The sequence below is a fragment of the Eublepharis macularius genome, chromosome 4 (assembly GCF_028583425.1).
Source record: "Eublepharis macularius isolate TG4126 chromosome 4, MPM_Emac_v1.0, whole genome shotgun sequence".
In the NCBI taxonomy this organism is placed as follows: Eukaryota; Metazoa; Chordata; class Lepidosauria; order Squamata; family Eublepharidae; genus Eublepharis; species Eublepharis macularius.
The window spans coordinates 153,408,690-153,431,640 of NC_072793.1; the positions used below are offsets into that span (position 1 = coordinate 153,408,690).

General features: G+C 45.8%; 2 protein-coding genes across 3 annotated transcripts in view; one reads left to right on the forward strand and one right to left on the reverse strand.

Annotated features, from left to right (window-relative positions):
* Positions 1-156: 156 nt before the first annotated feature.
* On the forward strand, positions 157-9,152 carry RPUSD3 (RNA pseudouridine synthase D3). 2 transcript variants are annotated; one of them, XM_054977271.1, is made up of 9 exons: positions 157-278; positions 553-695; positions 3,065-3,109; positions 3,316-3,412; positions 3,984-4,091; positions 4,267-4,351; positions 4,597-4,723; positions 5,767-5,906; positions 8,238-9,152. In XM_054977271.1, the coding sequence occupies exons 1-9, from the start codon at positions 205-207 to the stop codon at positions 8,460-8,462; spliced, it is 1,044 nt and encodes a 347-aa protein (XP_054833246.1). In that variant the 5' UTR covers positions 157-204; the 3' UTR covers positions 8,463-9,152. The 2 variants fall into 2 exon arrangements, with proteins under 2 accessions (XP_054833246.1, XP_054833247.1); XM_054977272.1 differs by having other exon boundaries at positions 274-329.
* Positions 9,153-14,755: 5,603 nt separating this feature from the next.
* Positions 14,756-22,951, reverse strand: part of TTLL3 (tubulin tyrosine ligase like 3) — a 31,579-nt gene continuing 23,383 nt past the window's right edge. The window contains exons 15-16 of the mRNA XM_054977394.1: positions 22,056-22,593; positions 14,756-15,501 (exon numbers count right to left, since the gene is read on the reverse strand). Coding sequence (XP_054833369.1) covers positions 15,206-15,501; positions 22,056-22,593 — 834 coding nt within the window. The 3' untranslated portion in view covers positions 14,756-15,205. The remainder of the gene's footprint in view (positions 15,502-22,055; positions 22,594-22,951) is intronic.

A 22,951-nucleotide genomic window follows, 5' to 3' on the forward strand; every position in this document is an offset into this window, starting at 1 on the left:
GTACCTCTACGGATTCCCTCACGGCGGCGCTAGACAATTTCCACTTAGGGAAATACAGGGGTGTACGGAGCTCTATTCTTCAATGGAACTACATCTCCCAGCAGGCACAGCGTCACAGTAGTTCTTCCCCCTTCTCTCCTCCCATTGGGTCTGGTATACTCAAGCGTGTCTGAATGGAACCGTGCTTGTTTCAAGCCAGTCTCGATGCTTCGGACAGTTCCGCGGCGCCTGCTCTGCGGGCGGGGGACGTCCCAGGCCCCCTTCAGTGCACGTGCCTGGTAAGAGGTCGTGAAGAAGCGACGTTTCCACGCACACACGTGCTTCCTTTGGTAGGGCCTCTCATCGAATTACATAGCAGGAAAAACTCCCAATACGGGTACTTTTTCTTATTGTGGAGGGGCGGTGATGCAGTGCAGCGTTACCTTTTGAGTTTCTGCCAGCCTCAGTTAAGAACCTTGTTTTGGAGTAGCAGCAGACAGTAGAGTATTTGAGGGTGGCTACTTCAGAGTGCTGCTGGCTGTCCCTTTATATATATGCTTTCTGTTCTTGCAGGTACCAGATGCTGCTGAAGGAAGGAGGTTCGAGGAAGCCATCAGCAGACAGTTCTGGCAAATTCAACATCTTGGGGCCAGTGGGATCGTTGGGTCGGCAGGATCTGGTTAAGCTATTGGAAGCATCCGTAGTGCACAGGGATGGTGCGTTGACATGCAAATGGCAGGGTTGGGAGGCTCTGATAGAGCAGGTGGAGGGATGCCCTCCATGGTTGCCATGGCCGGCTTCAGCATACCCGGTTGCAGCTGCTATGGGGTTTAGGACTTCTGGTGGGGTTCCCACCCCTTGCACCTCTCCTGCACACCCTTTCCCTGCCTGCCTGTGAGTGTTACTTGTGCTTCTGGATGCATGAGTTAGGAGTGCAGGCTGTGAGGGGGCTCGTAAGTGGGTGGGCGAAGGAAACATGGGCTGGGGGAGAGTGGGAAGGAAGGGAGGTCTGGTGGTGAACAGGAAGCAGGCCCTGGATACTCTTTGCCTGCCTCCCTCCCCAAACTGGAACTAGCCCTGGAACTAGATTGCATTGGTGTCATTCTCTGGGTCTCATTAATGAATGACATAGGACATGGTGGACCATCAATTTGCCCCTGAGGAAGTCCGCAGGATGAAAGTTGCGTTTCTGATAGCCGGCCACAGTTTGGGCATTGCATTGCTCCATCTGCCACTGAGTCAACTAAGAATCACTCGGAGAAATTAACAAAGAGTAGAAAAGTTACACGAACGTCAAGAACTTACAGGAACTGACTTATATTCACTTTCTGTGTGGTCCCGGAGCAACTACCCTTGTTCCTTTGGAAACCTTAGGGGTAGTGGTGTTCTCATTATCATTACTGTATATATCTTTTGTATAAGTTGTATGAAATTGATGAGATTTCACTTATATGAATTGTATGAAACTGATGAAACGTGTTTTCGTGTATTTGAGCACTGGTCACTTTAATACAAGAAGAATTGAAGAGATATTGTAATTGGAAGGATCTTGTTATTTCCCGGGTGGGGTTTCCCACTTTTTCACTGTGTCACTCCTTTCGATGTGGCATCATTTCCTGATAAAAATAGTTCCCAGTGTAGTTCTTTTCCTACAAGATGATAATTCCAGAGAGGTAACCTGTTAAAGCAAAATTAAACAGGTGCGTAATGGCACCTTGAAGACTAGCACAATGTACTCCAGCACAAACTTATGAGTCAGAACCCACGTCATCAGACACATGAAATGTACGTTCATTAGGCAGATGGATTTATACCTGAAGCTTTAAGTAGAAATGTATCTGCCTAATGGATGTACATGTAGGATGTGGTGTTATGTTCAAGATGAAGATGTATCTGATAAAGCTCTGACTCATGGAAGCTTACGCTGAAATAAATTATGTTTGTATTTCAGGTGCCTTTGGAGTCCTGTTTGTCTCTGTCACAGGATCTTTATAAAAACTATGATCATGAGAACTCAGTTTGCAAATCTTTTGGGAATTAATTATGCTTAGTTTGCTGCCCCCAACAATGTCCTTGAAAAACTGTGCTAGATTATCCCGTTCCGATTCAGTACAAACCACCTGATTGGATGAGAGAAGCAGCAAAGCTTCTATGGTGGTTTTGTAACTTGCTAGAGCCAGCTGTGCAGCTTGAAGTTGAAACTAGAAATGCTTAATTTTTTTAAATAGACTTGGTTAACCCAGTGTGTGTTGTAATAGGAATGTAAGAGTAGCTACAGCTAGTCAGGGTTGGACATGGAGAAGAGCTAATGACTTTAAGGGGGTCAGGCAAACAGTTTGAGAAATGATCTAAACCCGTCATTCCCAGCCTTTTGGTGACCCACAAGTCCAAATTTATTTAGTGTGGTGATCCACTTGAAAAAACAGCATGGACAAATGAATAAAACTGCAAAAGCTTGGAACATACTTTCATAGTTCCACAACCCACTTTTGGGTCAGAACCCACAGTTTAGGAAATGGTCTAAGCTAAGCAAGCCATGATCCATCTAGCTGTGCTTAGTCTGCCCATCATAAATGGAGGCCTGCCAAATGTTAGACCTCCTTTCTGTTTTTGCAGATCCAGCCAGGCTGCAAAGCTGGTCTAAGCTGTATTTGGTTTGGAGGGGTCGCCAGTTGTGCAGCCTTGGGATAAAAGTTGGTATCAAAACTAATGAGTTGTGTCTATGCCTGATTTCTCCATCAGAGTTCCAAATTCAGCCACAGAATCTGTTCTGCAAATGTAGAAAACATGCATGTTTTAACTTTGCATGATTTGTAGAACTAGTACAATTGCACAACTTGTTTGTCTGTGTATTTCCATTCCGCCCCTTGTGAATCTGAAATCTTCAGAAGTTTTACTATCCAAGAGATACTAAGAAGAGAGGAATCCATTGGAAAGGAGGTTGGCACAGCACAACTTCACATGGCAGTTCCTGAGTACTGAGAAATCTCTGAATTGTAGCAGATACAAGCAACATATTTTGAAACTTTACATCAATAATTATTCAGTGGCCAGCCCCTGACGTACTGGTTGTTTTGTGTTTCAGGTGTGCTTGTGGCTATCACCAAACCCCCTGGCTTGCCTGTAATAGGTAGGTATGCCTGCAGGGCTGCTGCAATTGTACTGTATGACCAGGCGGAGGGAGTAGGAGGTGCACCGGAAGGAGAAGTGTGCTTTCCAAGTGCAATTAGATCAAGCCGTCTAGTTGTGCCAGAGGGAGAGCAAACTTCTGCTGGAGTCCCTGTTGAGCGTGAGTGTCCCAAGACACTGACAAAGTTCCTTCTTTTGTACTTACAGGCAAACCAGGTGATGTGACTTTGGTTTCTCTTCTTCCTGATCTAAGCCAGAAATTGGGCTTCTCTCAGGATGTGCAGGTGATCAAAGCTCCAGGAAAGTAAGTGGAAACACGGTTCTGGAAAGACTGACATTAGGCTGCCCACAGAAAGGACTAGGGTAACCTGTGGAGGAGCTGCATCGATAGATCTGATGGGAAAAGCATACCATGGCTGCCAGTTCTGTGTCTGAGAGTGGATAGTGCAATGGTTCAAATCCCATTGTAGCCAAGAACGAATTGAACTGCTGTAGGGCGAATTACTGTTTTTCTGAGGGGAATATGAATATCACTGTGGTGTTTTTTAAAAAAAAGTTCATGTAATTGCTCCTGGGTGGGGAACCTTGGGCCATCGCCCTCTCTCAGCTTAACCTACTGCTCAAGGCTGCTGTGAGGTTAAAATGGAAGAGAGGAGAATGATGTGAGCCACTTTGGGTCCCCACTGGAGAGACGGGCAGAGTAAAAACAAAGTAAATAAATACTGTTATTGTTGAGCATTGTAACGACTGTTGTTTTTAGTGATCTGTTTGCTCCCCCCAAAAGACTTTTACTTTAGACCTCAGCTTAGAAATAAGTCTTATAATTGATTTACATTGAACAGTGGAAGGTTGCTAAGTGTGTTGTGCCTGCCTAGGGAGAGTTCTGGACTTGTCCTCCTCTCAGATTGCCCGAGCACTGTCCAGCATTTCCAGGAGTTCTATGTCCGGTGTCGGAAAAGAAGACATCCAGCAGCTACCTACTGGTGAATTAGACATTTTAATTTCTTCTTGTTGCCGCCGATAGTGGGGGGAGGAGGTGCTGATTCCAAAGGAGTGGGGGAAGGAGTCCGCATCACCTTCTGCCATCCCCATTTCCCACAAAGCTTCGTTAGGCCTTAGCGTGTCCACATGGTCTGATGATGGATCCTTCCATTTTAGCGCTGTCACAACCAGGCTGCCTGCAGACTCAGAGGGTGAAATTTACACTGGCCTCAAGCTGATATACAGGGAAGATTCTGAGCTGGTGAGGAAAGCATTAATGGGAAAGGCAAAGGTGCAAATGGGCTTGCCGCTGCTCACGGGGGTGGGCAGGTCGCTCCAGTCTGTACGGAAAACTCCTCTGCAAGGCAGATTTCTGGTATTGCCTCCCCTGGTATCCAGAGGCTTGCATGGAGGGCCATAGAGATTACTTGGGCTCTGCTTAGCTGCTCCTGTTGCCGAGGGTTGGCCGGGAGTGCGCTGTCTCATGGGGCTGTGTGTGGTTTGCAGGTGGTGCCAGTTGCTTCTCCGTCTCGTGGCAGCCTTCAGAGGAAGGAGGTAAAAAACACACTGACGCGCTACAAGGTGTTGGACTCCCAAGATAACTGTGCCTTGGTGCAGCTTCAGCCACTGACAGGTGCGGTACAGAGATGTTCAGGCACTGAGTAGGTCCTGCAGAGTTAAGACAGCAGAAGTGGGGAGGGGAGTCATGTTCCACTTCACAGCATAAAGGAAAACAACTGACTCCAGCAGAACAAATCCCTAATGGGTTAGTCTTTCTGCATCAAGCCACAGGCCTGGTTGCATTCCTAAAACAAGATACGGGTTATATGCTAGTGGCATATAAACTGGAATCCAATGCAGCAAACTCCTAACCTTATTTTGTCAAGTATCTAGCCTTCGTGGTTGTAGAGAAACATGGCTGAGCATTGTTTACTTGCATGCTCCGTAACCAAATTTATTTACAAACTTCATTTGTAGTCCACCTTTCTTGCTGAGACTCAAGTTGGATTACAAAAGAACTCCATAGTTCTGGGCTCGTTTTTAGCTATTTTTGATTTCCTTCCTCTTAATATCCCATCCCCTTGCTTACATCCTATTCTTGTTTCCTACAACTTCCCACTCTAATCCATGCTTTGCCTTTTACTCGGCCTTTGTGGCTTGCATGGGTGATGTTGTAGGGGGGGTTAGACAAATTCCTGGAGGACCATCCGTGGCCGTTAGCCAGGATGGCTGAATGGGACTTTCATGTTCAGTGGCAGTGTACCTTTGAACGCCTGATGCTGGGAGGCAAAAACATTTAAAAACTTTGTCTGCTGTGCTTTTCCATATGAACCTTTCAGGAGCTTCTAATTGGCCACTGCAGGAAACAGAAACTGGATAGGCAGAGACCCTTGATCTGCTCTAGGAGGGTTCTTGGTCTTTCTTGTTAATGCGTTACAACTATGTAAAATGCTGTAATACAATACTGCAACATGTCATTCATTCTAAATGCAAAATTTGGGCTTCTTGGTTGCAGAGTCAAGTAATTCTTGAGTTTCTGTAAGTAGTATCAGCCCTACTGAAAGCTTGAGGGTAAAGCTGTAGGCAATACTGGCAGTGCCTACAGTGTGTGAGGCTTACTGGTGAAAGCGATGTACCCTAGCTCCTGTGCTCCTAACTAATATCTCTTTTTGGCAGCCTTCCCATATCAGCTCCTAGTGCATCTGACACTGATTCTGAGTCCAGTCTTAGGGGACCATGTGTATTCCTCCCGTGTAGGGACAGTCCTGGGGGAGCCCTTCCTCTTACCTGCTGAGAGTACCCCGCCTCGGACACAGGTACTTTGCTACAATCGATTCTGCCTTACTTGCTCTTAAGACTGCTACGGAGCAATGGAGGGGTGTAGGGGTTGATTCTCTTTTATATCCCCAGGTATCTTGGGCTATTATTTCATACACAGTAGGTTTTATGGAGAATTTAATAGCCCTGTTGCCCGTTTTACATTGGGAAGTGGGCCTTGCCCCCAAATTCCTGCACATGACTCCTGCACATGTTTTTTTGTACATCTTTCATTTGCACATGCACAGCTACACAGCACATTCATACATACTCATGTTCTTTTACACGTGATATTTTCTTGGCAAGTGCCATCTTGATTGTGATCTGTGCTGAGCCTGTGAATCTGACGCTGCTCAGTGACCTTAGAAAATCCTACAGCTGGCTGATACCGCTCATAGAGATGGGAACGGGCCAGGGCAAAAGCAGTGTGAGCTAATGAGCAGAAGCTAAGAAGGGATCTGGAAAGTCCCTGCATAGGAGCCGTGTAGCTTGAGATTTACCCTTCTAGGTTCACAGATCCAAGGTTTGGTTTAGCATAATGATTGCATCAGAACTCAGGGTCTCTCACATGGGGGTTTTTACTTGCTGTGGACTGGAATTATACTCATATCTCCTGATATCTTATCTGCCCTACCTTCAGTTTGCTTGATAGCATTTAATATGGACCAAGAGCTCATTGAATATTGAGTGAAAACAGGCTGAGCGGGATGTTGAAAGAACCAGTGCAGCAGATAGAACATTGTGCTTGAATATCAGATCTGGCTTCAAAATTCCTGCTCCACCAAGGCCCTGAAGCAAATAATGCCCTTTAGCTTTAATGGATTTTCCAAGTTTTTTGGGAAGGATGCTAGTTCAGATGTCAGAAGCTCCAGAAACAGCCAATTTTCCAAATTCCATGGATAGTTCTGGACTGATCTCCCTAGTTGGTGTTGATTAGTGGGGTTAGGAGGGCCATCACCTTTCAATTAGATCCATGCCCTTCCTGGCTCGAATCATTCCCAGAAGAATAAAAGGCTCCTCTTTTCAAAGTAGTTAATTCTTCTTTGTCAGAATGTAGGTTTCCAAAAGCATTGTGGAGGAAGCCTTTGTTGAAGAAACCTTCTCTAGCAGGAAAGGATTTGGCCAAGGAAAGATCTGTTTCTAGTCTTCCTTTTCTGGGCAAGTCATCTGTATACTTGCATGGAAATGTGCAATCCCTCAAGGTTTGAGACTCTCACCACTGTTTTCTAATACTTATGTGAAGTATAACGTTGGAGTTGGGTGTCATCAATATACTGATAGCTATAGATGTTCTTTACTAAGCCTCCCAAAGCAGCTGTCTTGGTTTGGAACAAATATCTTGAAGCAGTGGTTGAAGCCGAAACTGAATTCAGACAAGGCAAATGTGATGTTGGTTGGGAAAGCAGATGTTCTGTAGGTTGATTAGTAAGAAGTTTCCATTAGCAGCTCACTCTGGAAGTGCTCTTGGACCCCTTATTGGTGGAACGATCAGTTGGAGCTAGTGATAGGAGTGGTTTTGTTCATCACCTGATATGGAAACTCTCCTCCCAAGTAGATTCTGCTGACTTAGCCACCTTGAACCATGTTTCTCTAACCTTTAGACTGGACTATTGTAGGAAGCTTGAAGTAACATAGAGGTACCCTTTGAGACAACTCAGAGGTTTCAACTAGGGCAAAATGTCGCTGCCCGTTTACTCACGAGATCCAGCTCCTTATGCACACATAAACACCAAATTTGGTTCAGTTGCAGGGACTTGTTTTGCTTCCAAGTTCAAGATACTGGCTATGACCTAGGAGCTACATACTGGAAGGGCCACCTCCCCCTGTATGGAACCACCATAATCCTTGCTGCAGCTGTTGCCTTCTGTCCCTTCTCTGGATCTGGTGCATTTTCTGTGTGTACCATTTCCAGGCATCTTCAGTTGCTGCCTTGTTCTGCAGAATGGATTGCCAGAAGTAGTTTTTTTTAAAAAAACATCAAGATTGTTGGCCATTCATAAGGCCTGTATGACTGCTCTTCTTAGTGCAGTGAAGTTCTTCAGCTGAGAATATGCTGTCTTTTGCTGCTAGGCAATGAATGGATGTTTGCTTTCCCTTGGAGAGTTTGGTGATCTTTAATACATACTTGTGTTGGTTTTTAGTTGTGTTCTTTGGCCTATGGTAGGGGCTGTAAGCTGCCTCGGACTACACAGGAAGGGTGGGGTGTAAATATTTCAAATAAGAAGAAAATGATATTGCTGAGATTTGGCTTGGGGCTAGCGTCGTAAATACACTAAAATAAAGGCTGTTAAGCACTTGACTGACATTGATTCCATCTTCTGTCTTGTTAGGTACTGGATGAGGCTCTGCTCCGCAGGCTTCACCTGCAGCAGCCCCACGTGCATCGCCTGCCCCTCCACCTTCACCTCCACCAGCTCCTCCTGCCCGCTGCCAGCTCCTCTTCCTCGGTGCTGACGGCTCCTCTTCCTCCCTATTTCCTGCAGACACTTTGTCTTCTGGGGCTTAGTCTCCCAACAAAACAAACAACACAGAGGCATTCAAAGCATCTGCCTTGACCTGGCAGGAGCCAGGCCTGCCCTAGCGAAGTAGGAACAATAGCCTGAAGCCAGGCACAGGCCTCCTTGGAAAGACTGAGCCTTGTTGGTTGCTGCGGACAGAGAGGACAAGCTCGCCCCCTGCTGGGAAGAGGCACAGGAGGGTGTGCAATTGACTGCCAAAGGCTGGTTTTATAACCTCTGCTGTTCTAGCAAAGGTGTGCTGTTTCAGGGCTTACTGCAGCAACCAGGCTCTATGGAACTTTTATTTGCTTAAAGTGGTCGAATCGCAGCTACCACCTCAGGGTTGACAGGTGACATAGCAGGATGAGTTTGGATATAGTTCAAAGCATAACCATGTTCCATTCAAATCAGTGGGATTTTAGGCATTCCTAATTTTCTAGACACTGCATTTAGTGTAGTGGGCTGCAATACATTTAGAAAAGGCATTGCTCAGCCAATTAGACTGCTTGCCTTGTGGGGGGGGGGTGTGTGTGGCTTAAAAGACTTTGAGTGGCAGTCCTGTTCCCTAAGAGGCCGATACTTCTGGTCTGTGCTGGTAATGAGGGTTCGACCTCTCTCCTAAGACTTTTTTTCTGTGAGGATCACAATCCTGAAAATCAGTTTGAGCTTTTTTGTAAAACCTGCGCACCCCCCCCCACTACTTTAGCACAGAAATTTTTTGCTGAATTTGTTTTCAAAAATGTAATAAAGTTCTACTGATGTTGAATTAGAGAGCTCTTAATTGGACTGAATAGAAAAAAAATCCTTGATACTTGGTTTAAAATGTCATGTTGGCTGTATATTGGCATGGCGTCTAGCTACATTTCCATTGTTCTTCATGAATAACTCTGCAATGCCTACTTTGATATTAGCATAAACTGACCCAGTAGCAAGTCACCTTTCCTGTTTCCCGTATGATCTGGGAACAAGTTGCACTGAAAGGAGCCATGCAGTATACGGTAAATGGGATTGGACTTTGAACATGTGTTTTGAGTCATGTCAGATGGTTATCTTCCTTTACAGGAGCTATCGCCCAACACAGTAACTGGAGCTTGTTTAGTAACTGGAGTCTCTGAAGGTTTTTAAAACTGTGAGATTACAGGCATCAAGTTATATCAAGCATTGCACCTCCTTGCTAAGTTGAAAGCCAGAGAACGTGTGTAGGAAAATCCAGTGGTGCTATTTATGCACTTGTGTGCAAGACCTTTGAAAAGAGATTTGGGATAAAAATGTTACTTTTCTACCCCCCCTTTTTTTTTAACTCCAGGTCATCATTCTAGAAAAAATGATAGTGGACAGTGGGAGGGTTTTGAAGCAACCTAGAAAGATGGGGCGGAGGAGGGGAATCCTAACTTCCTAAGATTCTGCTTGAAACAACAAGCCTAACATTAGAAAAAATAGTCAGCATGGGCAGGGGTGGGGGGGCAAGTCCTTATTGGCAAACATTTTTCAGTACACTTGTGTCTTGATGATAGACATGTTCAGCTATAGTAGCAAAATTATAATAGGGCTTTTTTTTCATTTAAGCCTATGAGTACCAGCATGTTTTGGTCCCAGGACTTATTTACTAAATTTTAAAAAACCTGCTGGGTTTCACCCCTGCCCCCAATCCCTTAAGTAAACCACAGATGCCAGAAAAGTCTTGCTTAAAATTGGCTTAGGTGAGAAGCTCACATTCAGCATCCCTGCTGACAGCAAAGGGTCTCCGGTTGGGCTAGTTTGGGCTCCAGAAAGTCTAGAGAAGGACTGCAGTTACCACACAGTTTTGATTTTGGCTCCTGCCAGCCAATAGAACTAAGCTTAAGATAATTTCTCATGCATACTCTGGGATGTTTTGCCTCATGCTTGCAGGCTTCAATGAGAGCAGCCTCCGGAATAATACAGCTACACAATGGAATCCTGCAACTTGAAATATATTCACCTAGTGCCAAATTTGCATAGGTATCCTGTTTATCCCTTGGATCTTTTTGAGAAGCTTGAAGCCAGCATAGTGTAGTGGTTAGTGTTGGATTAGGATCTGGGAACCCCCAGGCCTGAATCTCCACTGGGCCACGGCAGCTCACTGAGTGACCTTGGACCAGTCACACCCTCTCAACCTAACCTACCCCACAGGGTTGTTTTGAGGATAAAATGGTGGAGGGGAAAACAATGTGAGCTGCTCCGGGTCCCTACTTGGGGAGAAAGGTGGAATATAAAAAAAAATGTAGGGGGATGCTAGCTGCAGGAAAGGGAGTAGGACTGGCAGATGTAACAGCCTTACAGATCTAAGTAGGCCAAGAAAAGATGTTGTAGAGCTGGGCCATAGAAGTCTCAGATACATAATGTAAACACAAGCCAAAAAGTACTCCACTTCTTGATGTTCTTTTTGCCACACAGCTAACTCTCGGCTTTCACCCCAAAGCATAAAAACAGACGTTTTCATTTCCTTCAAACTGATAGCATTAAAAATATCACAGTTCTATCAAAACAAAAACTGAGTTCTGTAATGTTTAATCAGTGACAAAAGTACACTTTATTTTTAAAACCCTAAGATTCACAAACAAGTCTGTTTCTGCTTTTTCAAAGCATAAACATTAAAAATCACCAAGAAAGACTATTATAAAAGTCATTGAACATGTAACTGGGTACAACAGTTGTATGCCTGATTATCTCCAGTGGTTATGGGGGAATCAAGGAATTGTAGAAGAGGTTCGTCTTTAATCACAAGGTTCATCCTTAATCATTGTTGGGGGCAGCATTGCTCCGCACATCTTACCAGCACTGCTTCCTCTTGAGCCTTTAATCATAGCTTGACCTACATGAATTTCTAGCTGAGGAAGCTTTGCCCACCTTTCCTCTTGGTGTCACATAAAGCTTCCCTTGCTCAGTTCGTGTGTCGTGCTGCCATTTGAGGCAAAGCAGTAAGGCTAGAAATACAGTGGCAATGCTAAGTACAACAAAGATGAAATAGGATAAAACATGATAATACACATCTAAAAGATACAACATACAAAATAGCTACACAATTTTTTTAAAAAAAAATAACCTTCCTAAAGGTGCCCAGATTCTGCTGGAGCTTCAGCGCATGGAGGCAACCGCCCAGAATCTTCTTTCGCCATGTGTGAAAAGCACTAGAAAGGTGCTTCTCTGAGCATCCTGTGGAAACCACAGTGGGGCTCAGAGAAAACCTATCCTTGTAGAGCTTCATGCAGAATACTTTGGTTTGAGCCAGGGAGATAGGCAGCCAGTCTACAGCCCAGAGCATGGATGCATGGATCGCTTCCAGGGCTGAAGCCATGGGAAGTTAATATCTATGATACAGGAAGAAGTTACAACAGTGGTTCCTTTTGCAACATAATAAAGAAATAGCTATAATGTGTGAGTCATCTCACCTATGTCTTTTGCAGAGTAAGCATTTGATGTATCCCACAGAGTTTTGCAATGATTTTTAAAAAAATGATCTGATCACAGGACATCTCCCTGTCACTCCTATCTCTCAGAGGTCCCAACACTGTCATGCTCTGACAATGAAAGAGAATCCAGGCGCTAGCTTGTTTGTTCAATAGCACCTATGTGGAAAAAGTAAATGAGCTGCACTGCCGGACACAAGCAGCTCCCATGCAGCCGTTTCTCTCTGTGCCCCCCACCCCTCACAAGGGACATCGTTCTTTTTAGGGATTCTGCATGATTTTGTCTGGTTAGTCTTATTTTACTGAGCTTGTCGGTTCCCTCAGATCTACATTGGAAGAGCTTCCAGAAATCATGAATGAAAAGGGGTGGACTGATACATCTCCCCACTCACAGCCAGAGCCATTCCCCTACCTCTAGTGGGTTTTTTGCTGGCTGTTTTATGTTTATCAGTAGATTAATTGCTATAGTGTTTTAACACTATAGTAATATTCTTATTGTAGTTTTTTTTAAAAAAGAACCACAAGGGAAGAAATGGAAAACGTGTAGGGAAGGCCCAGGGAACTTGTACCCCTGCGGAAGCTTTTGCGGTCATTGCACATGCCTGTTCATTCACAGTGGCAGTGAGAGCAAAACAGAATTGCTCCCATGTGGAAACAGCTACAGTGGAGAAAGTATCCATTCTCCCTCACCATCACTACCTTCTTTTTGCTAGCAGCCTGGATGGGCCAACCAAATTACAGCAGAGAAACCAAATTCTATGCTCCATCTCTCTGGTACTGTCTTAAAGGCTTTTCTAGCCTGATGGCAGAATAGAAAGGGGGTAGTGTTGACAGCAGGGGGGGCACAGATATAGGTAGATATGACTGGAAGAGAAAGTTCTGAAGGTGGTATCACCTGAACATTCTGGGCTGAAATGTCACCAGCAGCATAGAGGCTTTGATGCCCTCCCAACAAAGGTGTTGGAAATAGCCCACACACCATTGTGAAGTTACTTTCTGTTTCAGTGAATCTCTTAGCCCTCCCTGGAAATTGGTTCTATGTCTTCTATTCCTAGAAAATGACAATATTCCAGAGTGAGAAATTTAATACTATAATAGTTTCCCAAGTTCTCTATTTACCACTTCCTCATCTTCAAGTATGAACCAGGAATATAACTTGGGCAGCGTACTTCCCAGAATGCACTACAAGCCCATTACCCCAGGATCTAGTTTTAATTGGGAAAGGGTGAGGGGAAGTAAGAGTTGATGCATCAGATGTACTGCTTGCCTACATCCCACAGCTAACTCCTTGGTTGAGAGGGGAAGGTGTCAGAGCAACCCTTCTCACTGTAATTTCATATTACCACCACTAGTAGAAACTCCATGGTAGCAGATACTGAGAGTGACCTCATTCCTTTGTGGGGAAGCTATCTCAAACCAGGTAACAGTGTCCTAGAGAACCCAAATGATATTCCAAGGCACCCAGCACTGCCTTGAAAACATCTTGCCCTGGCACCAACTCTCTGTAGCAGCCCAAAAAAGAGGCAGAGACTCTGGGTGTGGAGGGCAGGGGCACTGGGATAATACCCCCCTCCCAAACAAACAAACTTCCCTGACTGTAAAATGATACCACTGTAGATGCCAAAAATTGGTTTGTCACTTTTTTCTCCTGTGACTTTAATAACTGCCAGACGGGCAAAAATTCTTCAGCTGAGGGTTTCCTTCAGTTAAAAATGGAATATTTTCAAAATTGATGGAAAACTGGTCACTGTGACCCAGCTGCTAAAGTCACATGGGAGGCCTTCCTGGAAAACAGGTGGCCATCAGGAATAGATCGGCCACTGACTTGACTGGAAAAAATCCTGGCAGGCTACTGCTCTGAGTACCTCCCACCCAACGGGAAAGGCAAGGAGGAGCAGGCACAATAGCAACACCTGCCTTGTGGCAGCCCAGATGTGGCTAGTGAGGAGCACAGTGGTGGCCTACTCCTCAGCATCCCCACCATACAGGCCAATGCATAGAGGCATCTGGCTTCACCCTGCTGGCCCGGATATAATGTGGCTCTCTAGAAAGCGCACAATAATGCCTACTTTCCCTACAACCAGCTGTTCAGCGCTGGAGGTGCCCTTTGGCTTCTCAGTCTGCCCCTGGTGGGAATCCCAAGTGAAACATGCCATCAGCGTAGGGTTTTCCCCCCAGTCAGGGTCTGTAAGATCTTGTCCTCTAGACTAGCAGTTCCTGCAGGAGTCAAACAAGTGGGAAAGGATGATGATCTAGGCATTTAAAAAAAAGCTTGACTGTTTCTAAGTCTACTCCCACAGGTTCAAAAATCAAGGTTTCTCTTATTTTTCACATATAAAAATGGAAGCGATACATAGACACATGGTTCATAAGCTCGTGAGCACCAGATTCTCCTTTTCAGAGAAGTTCACAGGCCTGTTAGCCATGTGTCTATCTATATAACAATGCATGTTTAATGTCCTGGGCAGCAACCTGCTTTCCTGGAGACCTGTTCTGAAGAAGTGTTAGAAGGCCTGGCTTTACCCTCCCAAATGGACCCATAGCATAAGCACAACCATCCACTTGTTTTCACATGTGCTCTTGCCTTAGAGTTAGCAACTGAAGGGGGGGGCGGATAGACTGCTTTGGGGGCTTAATTTCCCCCTGTGGACCACTAGCTGCTAGTTTCAAGTTTAAAGAGGAGCAAAGAGGAAGAGAAATACCGTTCACAGGTTGCCATTTGAGATGGTACAAAATGATAGCATATTTTATCTCCCTGAAAGAGTGTTTTTCCTCTTATTTTTTTGCACAGATTCCAATGGGTGAAGCATTGCTGCCTTCCCCTGTCTTGGCTAATGCAAGCTCTCTCACTCTGGTCAGCCCCACAGTTTCTTTTTGTAACAGGCTTTTGACGCTCACTTTCTTGGGTAAATGAAGGAGGGAGGTGTTTCAAAAATGCTCCTTTCTCAGAGCTTGGGAACAAACTTCAGGGAAGTCATCTAGTCACATGAAGGAAAAGGTTGAATGCAGAGGTATCTACAACCGATGGCTGAACAAGGGAAGCTGAAAAAGTCCCAACCATCCTTGGAATCCAGCTGGCTGATGTGGACACTACATGATCCACCAGAGGTATTCTTGGAGTTCCCAAAACTCTAGGCATATTTCAAAAGGCAGAGCCCCTTCTTAGATTTTTAGTGGATTGAAGTCACAACAGGTCAAAAACCTATGGAAGAATTGTGTGTGCTGGAAATCTGCCGGCTAGTTTCATGGTCTTGGTTTTCAAAAGTTGGCACCAGAGACAGGGAGACAGCAGTTCTGCAGGGCTGTATGAACTCCTTGATGACTGCGCTGGAAGGAGGCAGCTCTTCCAAATGGAGAATGGTGACATTGCAGCTACTGGGTGGAACTGCAGCATGTTTTAAGGGAAGCTGTCTTCGGATTTCCCCTCCTGTGCGAAGTGTTAATCAAGTAAGGCTTCTCAGGCTGGAGTGGAGGGAAGAGGGGTGTCCCTTGAGCATTCAGAGACTCATTGTATGCTTGGCAAGAGCTGGCCCCTTTGCGGAAGCGGAGTTTGGGAGCTTTGGAATGCAAAGCCTTAGCTCTGGAGCAGCTACACACCATTTGCGTGCTTGCCAAGGCCTTTCCATCTTTGCAGAAGAGGCATGGGAACCTGCAGGGCACAGCAGGGCCTGGGGAGGAACCAATAATAAAAACATGTAGGCTTAAACCCATCATGGGCAGGCAGCCATGCTGCTCAGTCACTCGCAGGAAGCGAGAACAAATGCACAGCAGTCTCCACGAAGACATAAAAGCCCTGCGTCTACTCACGTTTGCAACACCAAGGGAAACACGAGACGAGAAGAAGCTAACCCTGTTCCAAGCTCACTTGCCTTTCATACATAGCTAACACAGCAGACCACAGGTCAAGCCTACAGCAGCAACACTCCACAAAGGGGTGAGAGAGAAAGGGGAAAGGGGAAACATACCATGCACACCACTGAAGAGTCCTGTCACATATGGCTGTATTCCTGTGGACTGAAAAAGACACTTCTCAAGCCACAAGCTCTACACCAAGGGACACAAGTGACAAAGTAGCAAAGATAAAGCCCCAATGAGGAACAGCCAAGCTTACTGCCCCTTGCATCCAAAAATCTTCCAAGAGCAGAAGGCAAATTTGCACATGGAAGCTCCCTGATCTCCCAGGATTCCTCACTCTTCCCCTTGTGCCAGTTGCAAGGCATGTTCTAAGGGCCGCCTGATGCTTCAGAGTGGCTGGGGAGGGGATCCAGTAGAATGGGGGTGTATGTGGGAAGGGCCTGTTGTGCAAGCCGGTGTGTTGTAGAGGCAGTATGTCAGACTGTGATGCTGGAGATTCAGGTTCGATTCCCCTTTCTGCCACGGAAGATCACTAGGTGACCTCAGGCCAGTCACCTTTTCTCAGCCTAACTTCACAGGGCTGTTGTGATAAAAGCAGACAGAACAGAGCTGTAAGCTGCTTTAGTTCTCCCAAGGGGAGGGTATGGATAAATTAAAGAATCCCTTTGCATTGCCTTGGGCACAATTCCACATAAAACAACGCCATGAAGCAACTTTCGCAAAGTGGTGAATATTTGGGAGGGGGGGGGTCTTGGTTAAAAACCAGGGTGTGGAGGATTCTGTTGGATTTTACGAGCTGAGGGGTTCCTCTGCAGTTCTCAGAGCAAATGTGTGTAGGGGTGGGAGCATCTGAGCAATGCCTGCTTTGGCCTTCATTTGGTGGACACCACAGTGATCAAGGACTTCAAGCTGTTTCTGGCTGACATCCATCCGGTGACTAAATACACTACAGCTGGCAATAAGCATGAACTGCATGGTAAGAGGCCCCTCATTCAAGTCTCCTCTCAGCCCTGAACTCAGTTTCCCCATCTGCAAGAAGGGTTTAACAATCCAGGCCTCCTTTATAAGGCCATCATGTGGGCTGAGGTATGGGAAATCCCTTGATCACCTTCAAGTACCAAATAAATGCTAAGAATTATGAAGATGTAATTCAGGGAAAAGTTCATGCATTGAAGTCTGCCTGTTAGAAGTTGCTAAAGAAATAGGAGCATTCCCTCACCTGGATACCGTGGGATGGGAGAAAGCATCACCTCTTGGATTTCTATTTGTCACAAAGCTGCTAAAGGCACAAGAAATTCTAAAGAGTGGCATGCTGACAACTGTCTCGTGCCAATGTTGTGTACAGGTTATAGTGCCGGATCAGGACCTCGAAGATGAAGTTTGTTGGGTAACCATGGGCCAGTCATGTTTTCTCTACTGAATCATGCCTCACAGGGGTGTTGAGAGGGTGAAATGGAAGCGGAAAGTGAAGTATGATGCTCTGAGCCCCATGGAAGAAAGATGGGATAAAAATACTGAGATTTCTAAAAATCTGGAAAAACAGGAATCCATTAGGTGATCAGCAACTTTGTTAGAGTGATAAAGGGCAATGTTAGAAACTAAATTTGTATAAAACCATATTAATTTTTTCTAAGATATCCTCAACCAAGAATGACACTTAGAATGACATCCTCATACGCACAGGCAAACACCTATCTAACCCTCTTGTGTAGACCCCTTGAGCTTGCTATTTTACCCGTTTCTGCTTCAGTCCTTGAAAACAGTATTGGTACGTAGCCAGTGTGGTGTGGATGATAAAGTGCCAGACGAGCATCTGGATGTTCAAATCCCCAATCTGCAATGCAGCTTGTTGTTGACATTGGCCCCCTCCCTTTCTCCCAACCTATTCTACCTTACCAGGTTGCAGCTGTTGCAAGGATAAAATAGGGGATGGGCAGGATAAAAGTATGCCTAAATAAAATTGTAAATAAATGGATGCTATTTACCTTCAGAAGTCAGGCCAAACATTAAAAAGGACACTGGCCAGGCATCCATGGTTAGAGAGAGAGGAGAATAGAGACTGAGGACCACAGGAAGGGCCTGTGAAGTATTTGCCCACCTCCTCATTATTGCAAACCTACTATCCAAATGTTACAAACGTGTAGCGCCAGTTGCTTGTGTATGTTTAGGTTATTCTACATCACCAGAAAGGTTAGAAACTTTTTTTCCTAGAGTCTGAATTTGGGGCACTTTTCCATGCTCGACAGCCATGCCGACAAGCCAATTGTGCTTTCCAGGTTCAGGAAAGATGTTCCCAGGGAAACAAAACTTGATGAGCATCTTGACCCCGCAGGAGTAATACAGAGCACTCTTCCCTCTCCTTGCCCAAAAGATCTCATTCTCCACCCTGTTCAGAAGGCCTTACAGCTAACTGCAACGCATGGTTCGTTTTCGCCACACAGCGAAGGAAAAGCTGTGCTGGTTCTGCAAATTCACAATCATGCAAATACAGGCTCTGAGTTCAGAGTTTGGCATCCTGAGAATCTTAACTTTTTTGTCTTTAAAACCAGGTTTCTAGAACTTGAGACTGCAAAGAGGATGAAAAATCTATGAGCAACAACCAGGTGGAATCTCAGGGCCAATACCTGGACCCAATTCCAATCTCCCACTGCCACACAACAGCTGTGGAGAATGGCTTATTTTTTAAAAAGAGAGCCCAAACAGGCTTGGGATACTGCCAAGGGGGTAGGAAGGGCTCCACCTCCCCATGCTGTTTTCCTGCTTGAAAACAGTGTTGGGAGAGGTGAGTTATTTCCCTTGCTGCTCCACATACACAGAATTCTCTAAGTAGAGTAGCAAAAATAGGGAAATAACTTCCCCCTGCAGCCCCCCCCACAGTACTATTTTGGCAAAGGAAAATGGGAGGGGGGATGACTGCAGGGAACCTGACTTAGGTCCAAGGAACCCGGAGTGAACTCATTAAAAACTTGTGCTCGTAGTCTGGCCCTCTGAAGCTGGAAAGAAAGGTAAAGGACACGAGGTGGGGGTTTTGCTTACCAGGATCTCCCCCCACCCCCAGAAAACAGAAGAATAATTGATGGAGAAACGAGGAAACCTATGCAAATCTAGCCTTTCCTGGTGGCATGCTTTGGGTTATATTGGTGTAGGATTGTGATTTCTTAAATCACACAAACACAGGCTTGGCAACTGTTCAGACTTAGTTTGGGCCATGCCTGGGAGAGGAAGCCCTAAGACAGCAGAGTAACTAAAAAGGTAGGATGCTGAGGCAGGGAGGATGGACTGCCAGGCATTGACAAAGAAGGAAGGTGGGCACTGTGCACTCTACGGTTTGGCTTCCCCCTGGCTAATAGCAGAGGCCGTATATGAAGGGCTCTTAAATGGCTAAGAATGCGGTATTAGTGCTTCTTTTCAGAAACAGAAATAAGAAGAAATGGTGCCCGGACTTCTTATATCATAAGAAGAGTCCTTCTAGTCCCACAGTGGCCAACCAGATGCAAGCAGGTCATGGCAACCAAAGCCTCCCACTTGTTGCTGCCCCACCCCCAGCAAGGGGCATTCAGAGGGGCACTGCCTGTAAAAATGGAGGTTCCATCCAGCCCCTGATGGACCATGAAGTTTTCTAATCCTCTTTCAAAGCCAGCTAACTTGTGTCCACAACACATCAATTCCACTCTAAGAACATGACAGCATGATGCATTTCAGTCTGCCAAGAAACAGGGTGGTCTTTGATCAAACGCACTGAGGACAAACCATCAAGACCCACACATAGTGCATCAGCAGCATGAGAAAACTGCCTCCTCTGGCAGATCTGCTGTTTTAGGAGAGAAGTCTTCACATTTTTCAGATATGGGTCCCACCATTAAGTCCCATCTACAACAAGGGTCTTAATTTTTATTTGCGACATGGGTATCTCCCTTTTTCTATTACTTACCTTTGGTCTCTTTCACACACACAAATGCTCTCAGTTCCCTTTTCTTTAAAAGAAACTTTTTAAAAAAATAAGTAAATGGTGGTGGTGGTGGCAGAGGTATGAACCAACCTTACAGTGGGGAGTGACACAGATGCGAGTCCCAAACTTACATGTTGAAGGCCAGTGTTCTGGCCAGGTAAAACAAATTAAACATTAAAACAAACAATACATTAAACTTCTTCTGGCTCATAATAAAATAAAAGCATCCCACTCCACTATTGCTTATTTCAACCTTATGCACAGAAAAAAAATCCTAGCCTATCTGCAGCATAAGACTGCAAGGCTTGGTTGTCTTGGTTACAGAGGCCATTCTGCACCTCACTATCCTTTTCCCCTGAATAAAGCCAGACCTCTCCCCAAGCACAAACGCCCTGTTTGCAGGGTCTTCCACCTTGCCTTTGTCATTGCGGTTCCAAAGATTTTCTGTCTGAGCCCTTAATGTGAAGGTAATAATCCCAGTAGGGTAGCCTATTGGTCCTTTGCAACAAATATTAAACAGGAGTGTTATGCCTTCTTAACTTATGCAGGAATAAATTTTATCAGTTTTTAGGGTGCCACATGACTCCTCCTGTTGTTTTTTGATACTAGGATTCATAATTGGATTGCAATTAGCCAAACTGCCAGATGGTTTTCCTTATAAGCACAGAAAGGTTGTCATTGAACTTTGCCTGTTTGACCAACCAACCAATCTAGCACTGGTTGCTGCTTGGACAATTGCTTTGCCCTGCTTGCCAGAGTTCACTGTATTTGCTGATTTCTCTTGGACTCCAAACCTCTTTCTGCTTGATTGGTTTGAGGCTTCTAACCTTGTATAGTGCACCAATCATGGCAAAGCTAGATGAGACCCTGGGATTTCTGCCCCTGGAGCTCACAAGAATGTAAGAGCCCTGCTCAATCAATCTGATGGTCTATCTGGTCCAGCATCCTGTTTCATGCAATAGCCAGCCAGCTTCTCCAGCAGGCTAACAAACAGGCCAAGGTCTTCTCGAGATGTTGCTTCCTAGCACTGGTATTCAAAAGCCTCTGTGGGGGTTCCCTGTAGCCACCATGGCCAGCAGCCATTGATGGGCCCCTCCTCCATGAATCCATCTAACCCCTTTTAGGACCTGTGCTGACGGCCATCCCTATGTCCACTGACCGTGAATTTCACAATTTAATTACTCATTGAGTAAGGAAGTACTTCTTTTGTTCTTCCTGAATCTATTGACTCCACCTCCCTCAAATCCAAACACTTCACTGGGTACCCCCCCCAACCCTGAGTTATTGTAGCCGTATAGACGAACTCACAGCATTAGAAAAAAATTGGGTACATAACAGCCCAATTTGGATCTAGACCACAGAGTCTGGGGTGCGCGCGTACACCATTTCCCCCAATCTAAAAAAAACCCCCAAAAACCCAGCCCCAGGGAATTCCTAGCCAGTGTCTTATTTGGCTTGGCTTTTGCTCTGTTCTGGATTAAGCATTCCAGTTGACACCTGCCAACTGCTCATCCTTGTGATCACTACACCTCAGGGAAAAGTATTTGCATGGGGAGTCTAAGAGCCAAGCTAGAAGTGACGCCTGACACAGGTTGGACACTTGTCAGCTTCCCTCAAGTTTTGATGGGAAATGTAGGCATCCTGGTCTTGCAGCTGTAATGGAGAGCCAAGTTGTAAAACCAGGACGCCTACATTTCCCATCAAAACTTGAGGTAAGCTGACAAGTGTCCAACCTGTGTAAGGCGTCACTTCTAGCTTGGCTCTAAGAACCTTCTCTCTTGCACGTGTGTGATTCTTCCTTTTCCTAGCAACTTTCCTTAGATTCCTGGGGTTTAAGTTCCTGCCTTCGTTCCCCTTCTTCACCCTTAGTGCTTTTGTTCTTGACACACTGTACACCCCCCACCCGTTTGAGCTCTTCCCACCATGCTGATGTTAAAAGGAGAGCCATCCTGCCTCCCGCTCATCCATCCTGCTCAATCTTCCATATACACTCTGGCCAGCTTTCCTTCAAAGTCTTTTATTGGGATGGAGATCCCAACTCCTAGCAACATGATTTCTTGCCCAATATAGCCCCGCATCCAGACTCTATAGCATGATTCTTGCCCACAGCAGCAGCAGTCCCAAGGCCTGGACCACTCCTGGGTCACCAGAAGGCCCTGTTTCCACTCATCCGCCGCCTTCTGATCATGCTTGCTCTAATGGCATTGAGCCGAGCAGTTGAAGGGAGATCCATGCTCAGAGGAGACAAAGGAAATGGAGGCACGGGCACGTTGTGCATGGGGGACCGCCTGCGACTCCGCAAGCGATTTTGCACCTTGGGCCTCACAGGAAAAGAGGAGGGGAAAGGGGGAATGAGCGCACCAGGTAAAAAGATGGTGTGCATGTCCTGCACAGGCAGCTTCACACATGTATCCCTACCTGGTATTTGGTTTGCTTTGCTGGGCACCTGCAAAAACACACCAGCGATCTTGCCAGGGTGGTTAGTGGACTCCTGCAGACTAGTGGCCAGCTTCTGAGAGCTGGATTTGGCACAGAGCAGCGCTGGCCGCGAGGGCAGGTCCTCCGGGATAGCAACGGTGGCAGCCATGCTGTGCGCCATCAGTACCCGTCTGTTACACGGGTCAGGCTTCAGCTTGCTGGGGCACTTGAATGTTGCAGAAGTTGAAGAGGCCACCTGACTGGTCAGAGATGTCTCTTCGGCTTTGTTCTCTTTCCCAGGGCTTGCCGATACCAAGGCCTTACTGCTCGTTACGGCCCAGCATGGGGTAGGCCCTCGGGGGTTCCTACGACTTCCATGCTGATAACAAAATTTAGGGCTCTTGGCCTGCTGCAGTCCCCCCGTGTCCTTTGCGTCATCAGACATGGAACTTTTTTGAAACAAGGTCCGAGGCTTCTTGACAGTGGAGCCTTCGACCAAAAGGCTGATGCCAACATACTGGGGAATCTCAACAGCCGCCTGAATCAGGAAAGAGAAGAGGGAAACAAAATAAAACTGCTGAGTGCAAAGCAGAATGAGGTACGTAGGGATTCCCTTTATTCAAGATGGGGTTTTAGGGTATGGTTCCTGGAAGCAACAAGGGAAAATGACCTCTGGGATGCACCTACATCTGATACAGTCTGCAACACTTTGGATAAGCATTTGGCTCCCTTTGGGATGTTCCATTCTACTGGTTAGTTCAGGATTTCCAGTCAGCGCTACTGCTTCTTTGTTGCTGGGGGCAGGAGGGAGGTTAGGCTGTTATCTGACCAACCAGAAACGCTAACATTTTATTCCAATTCTTTTGTATTTTTATGTTGTGTTTCTAAAGCTTCTT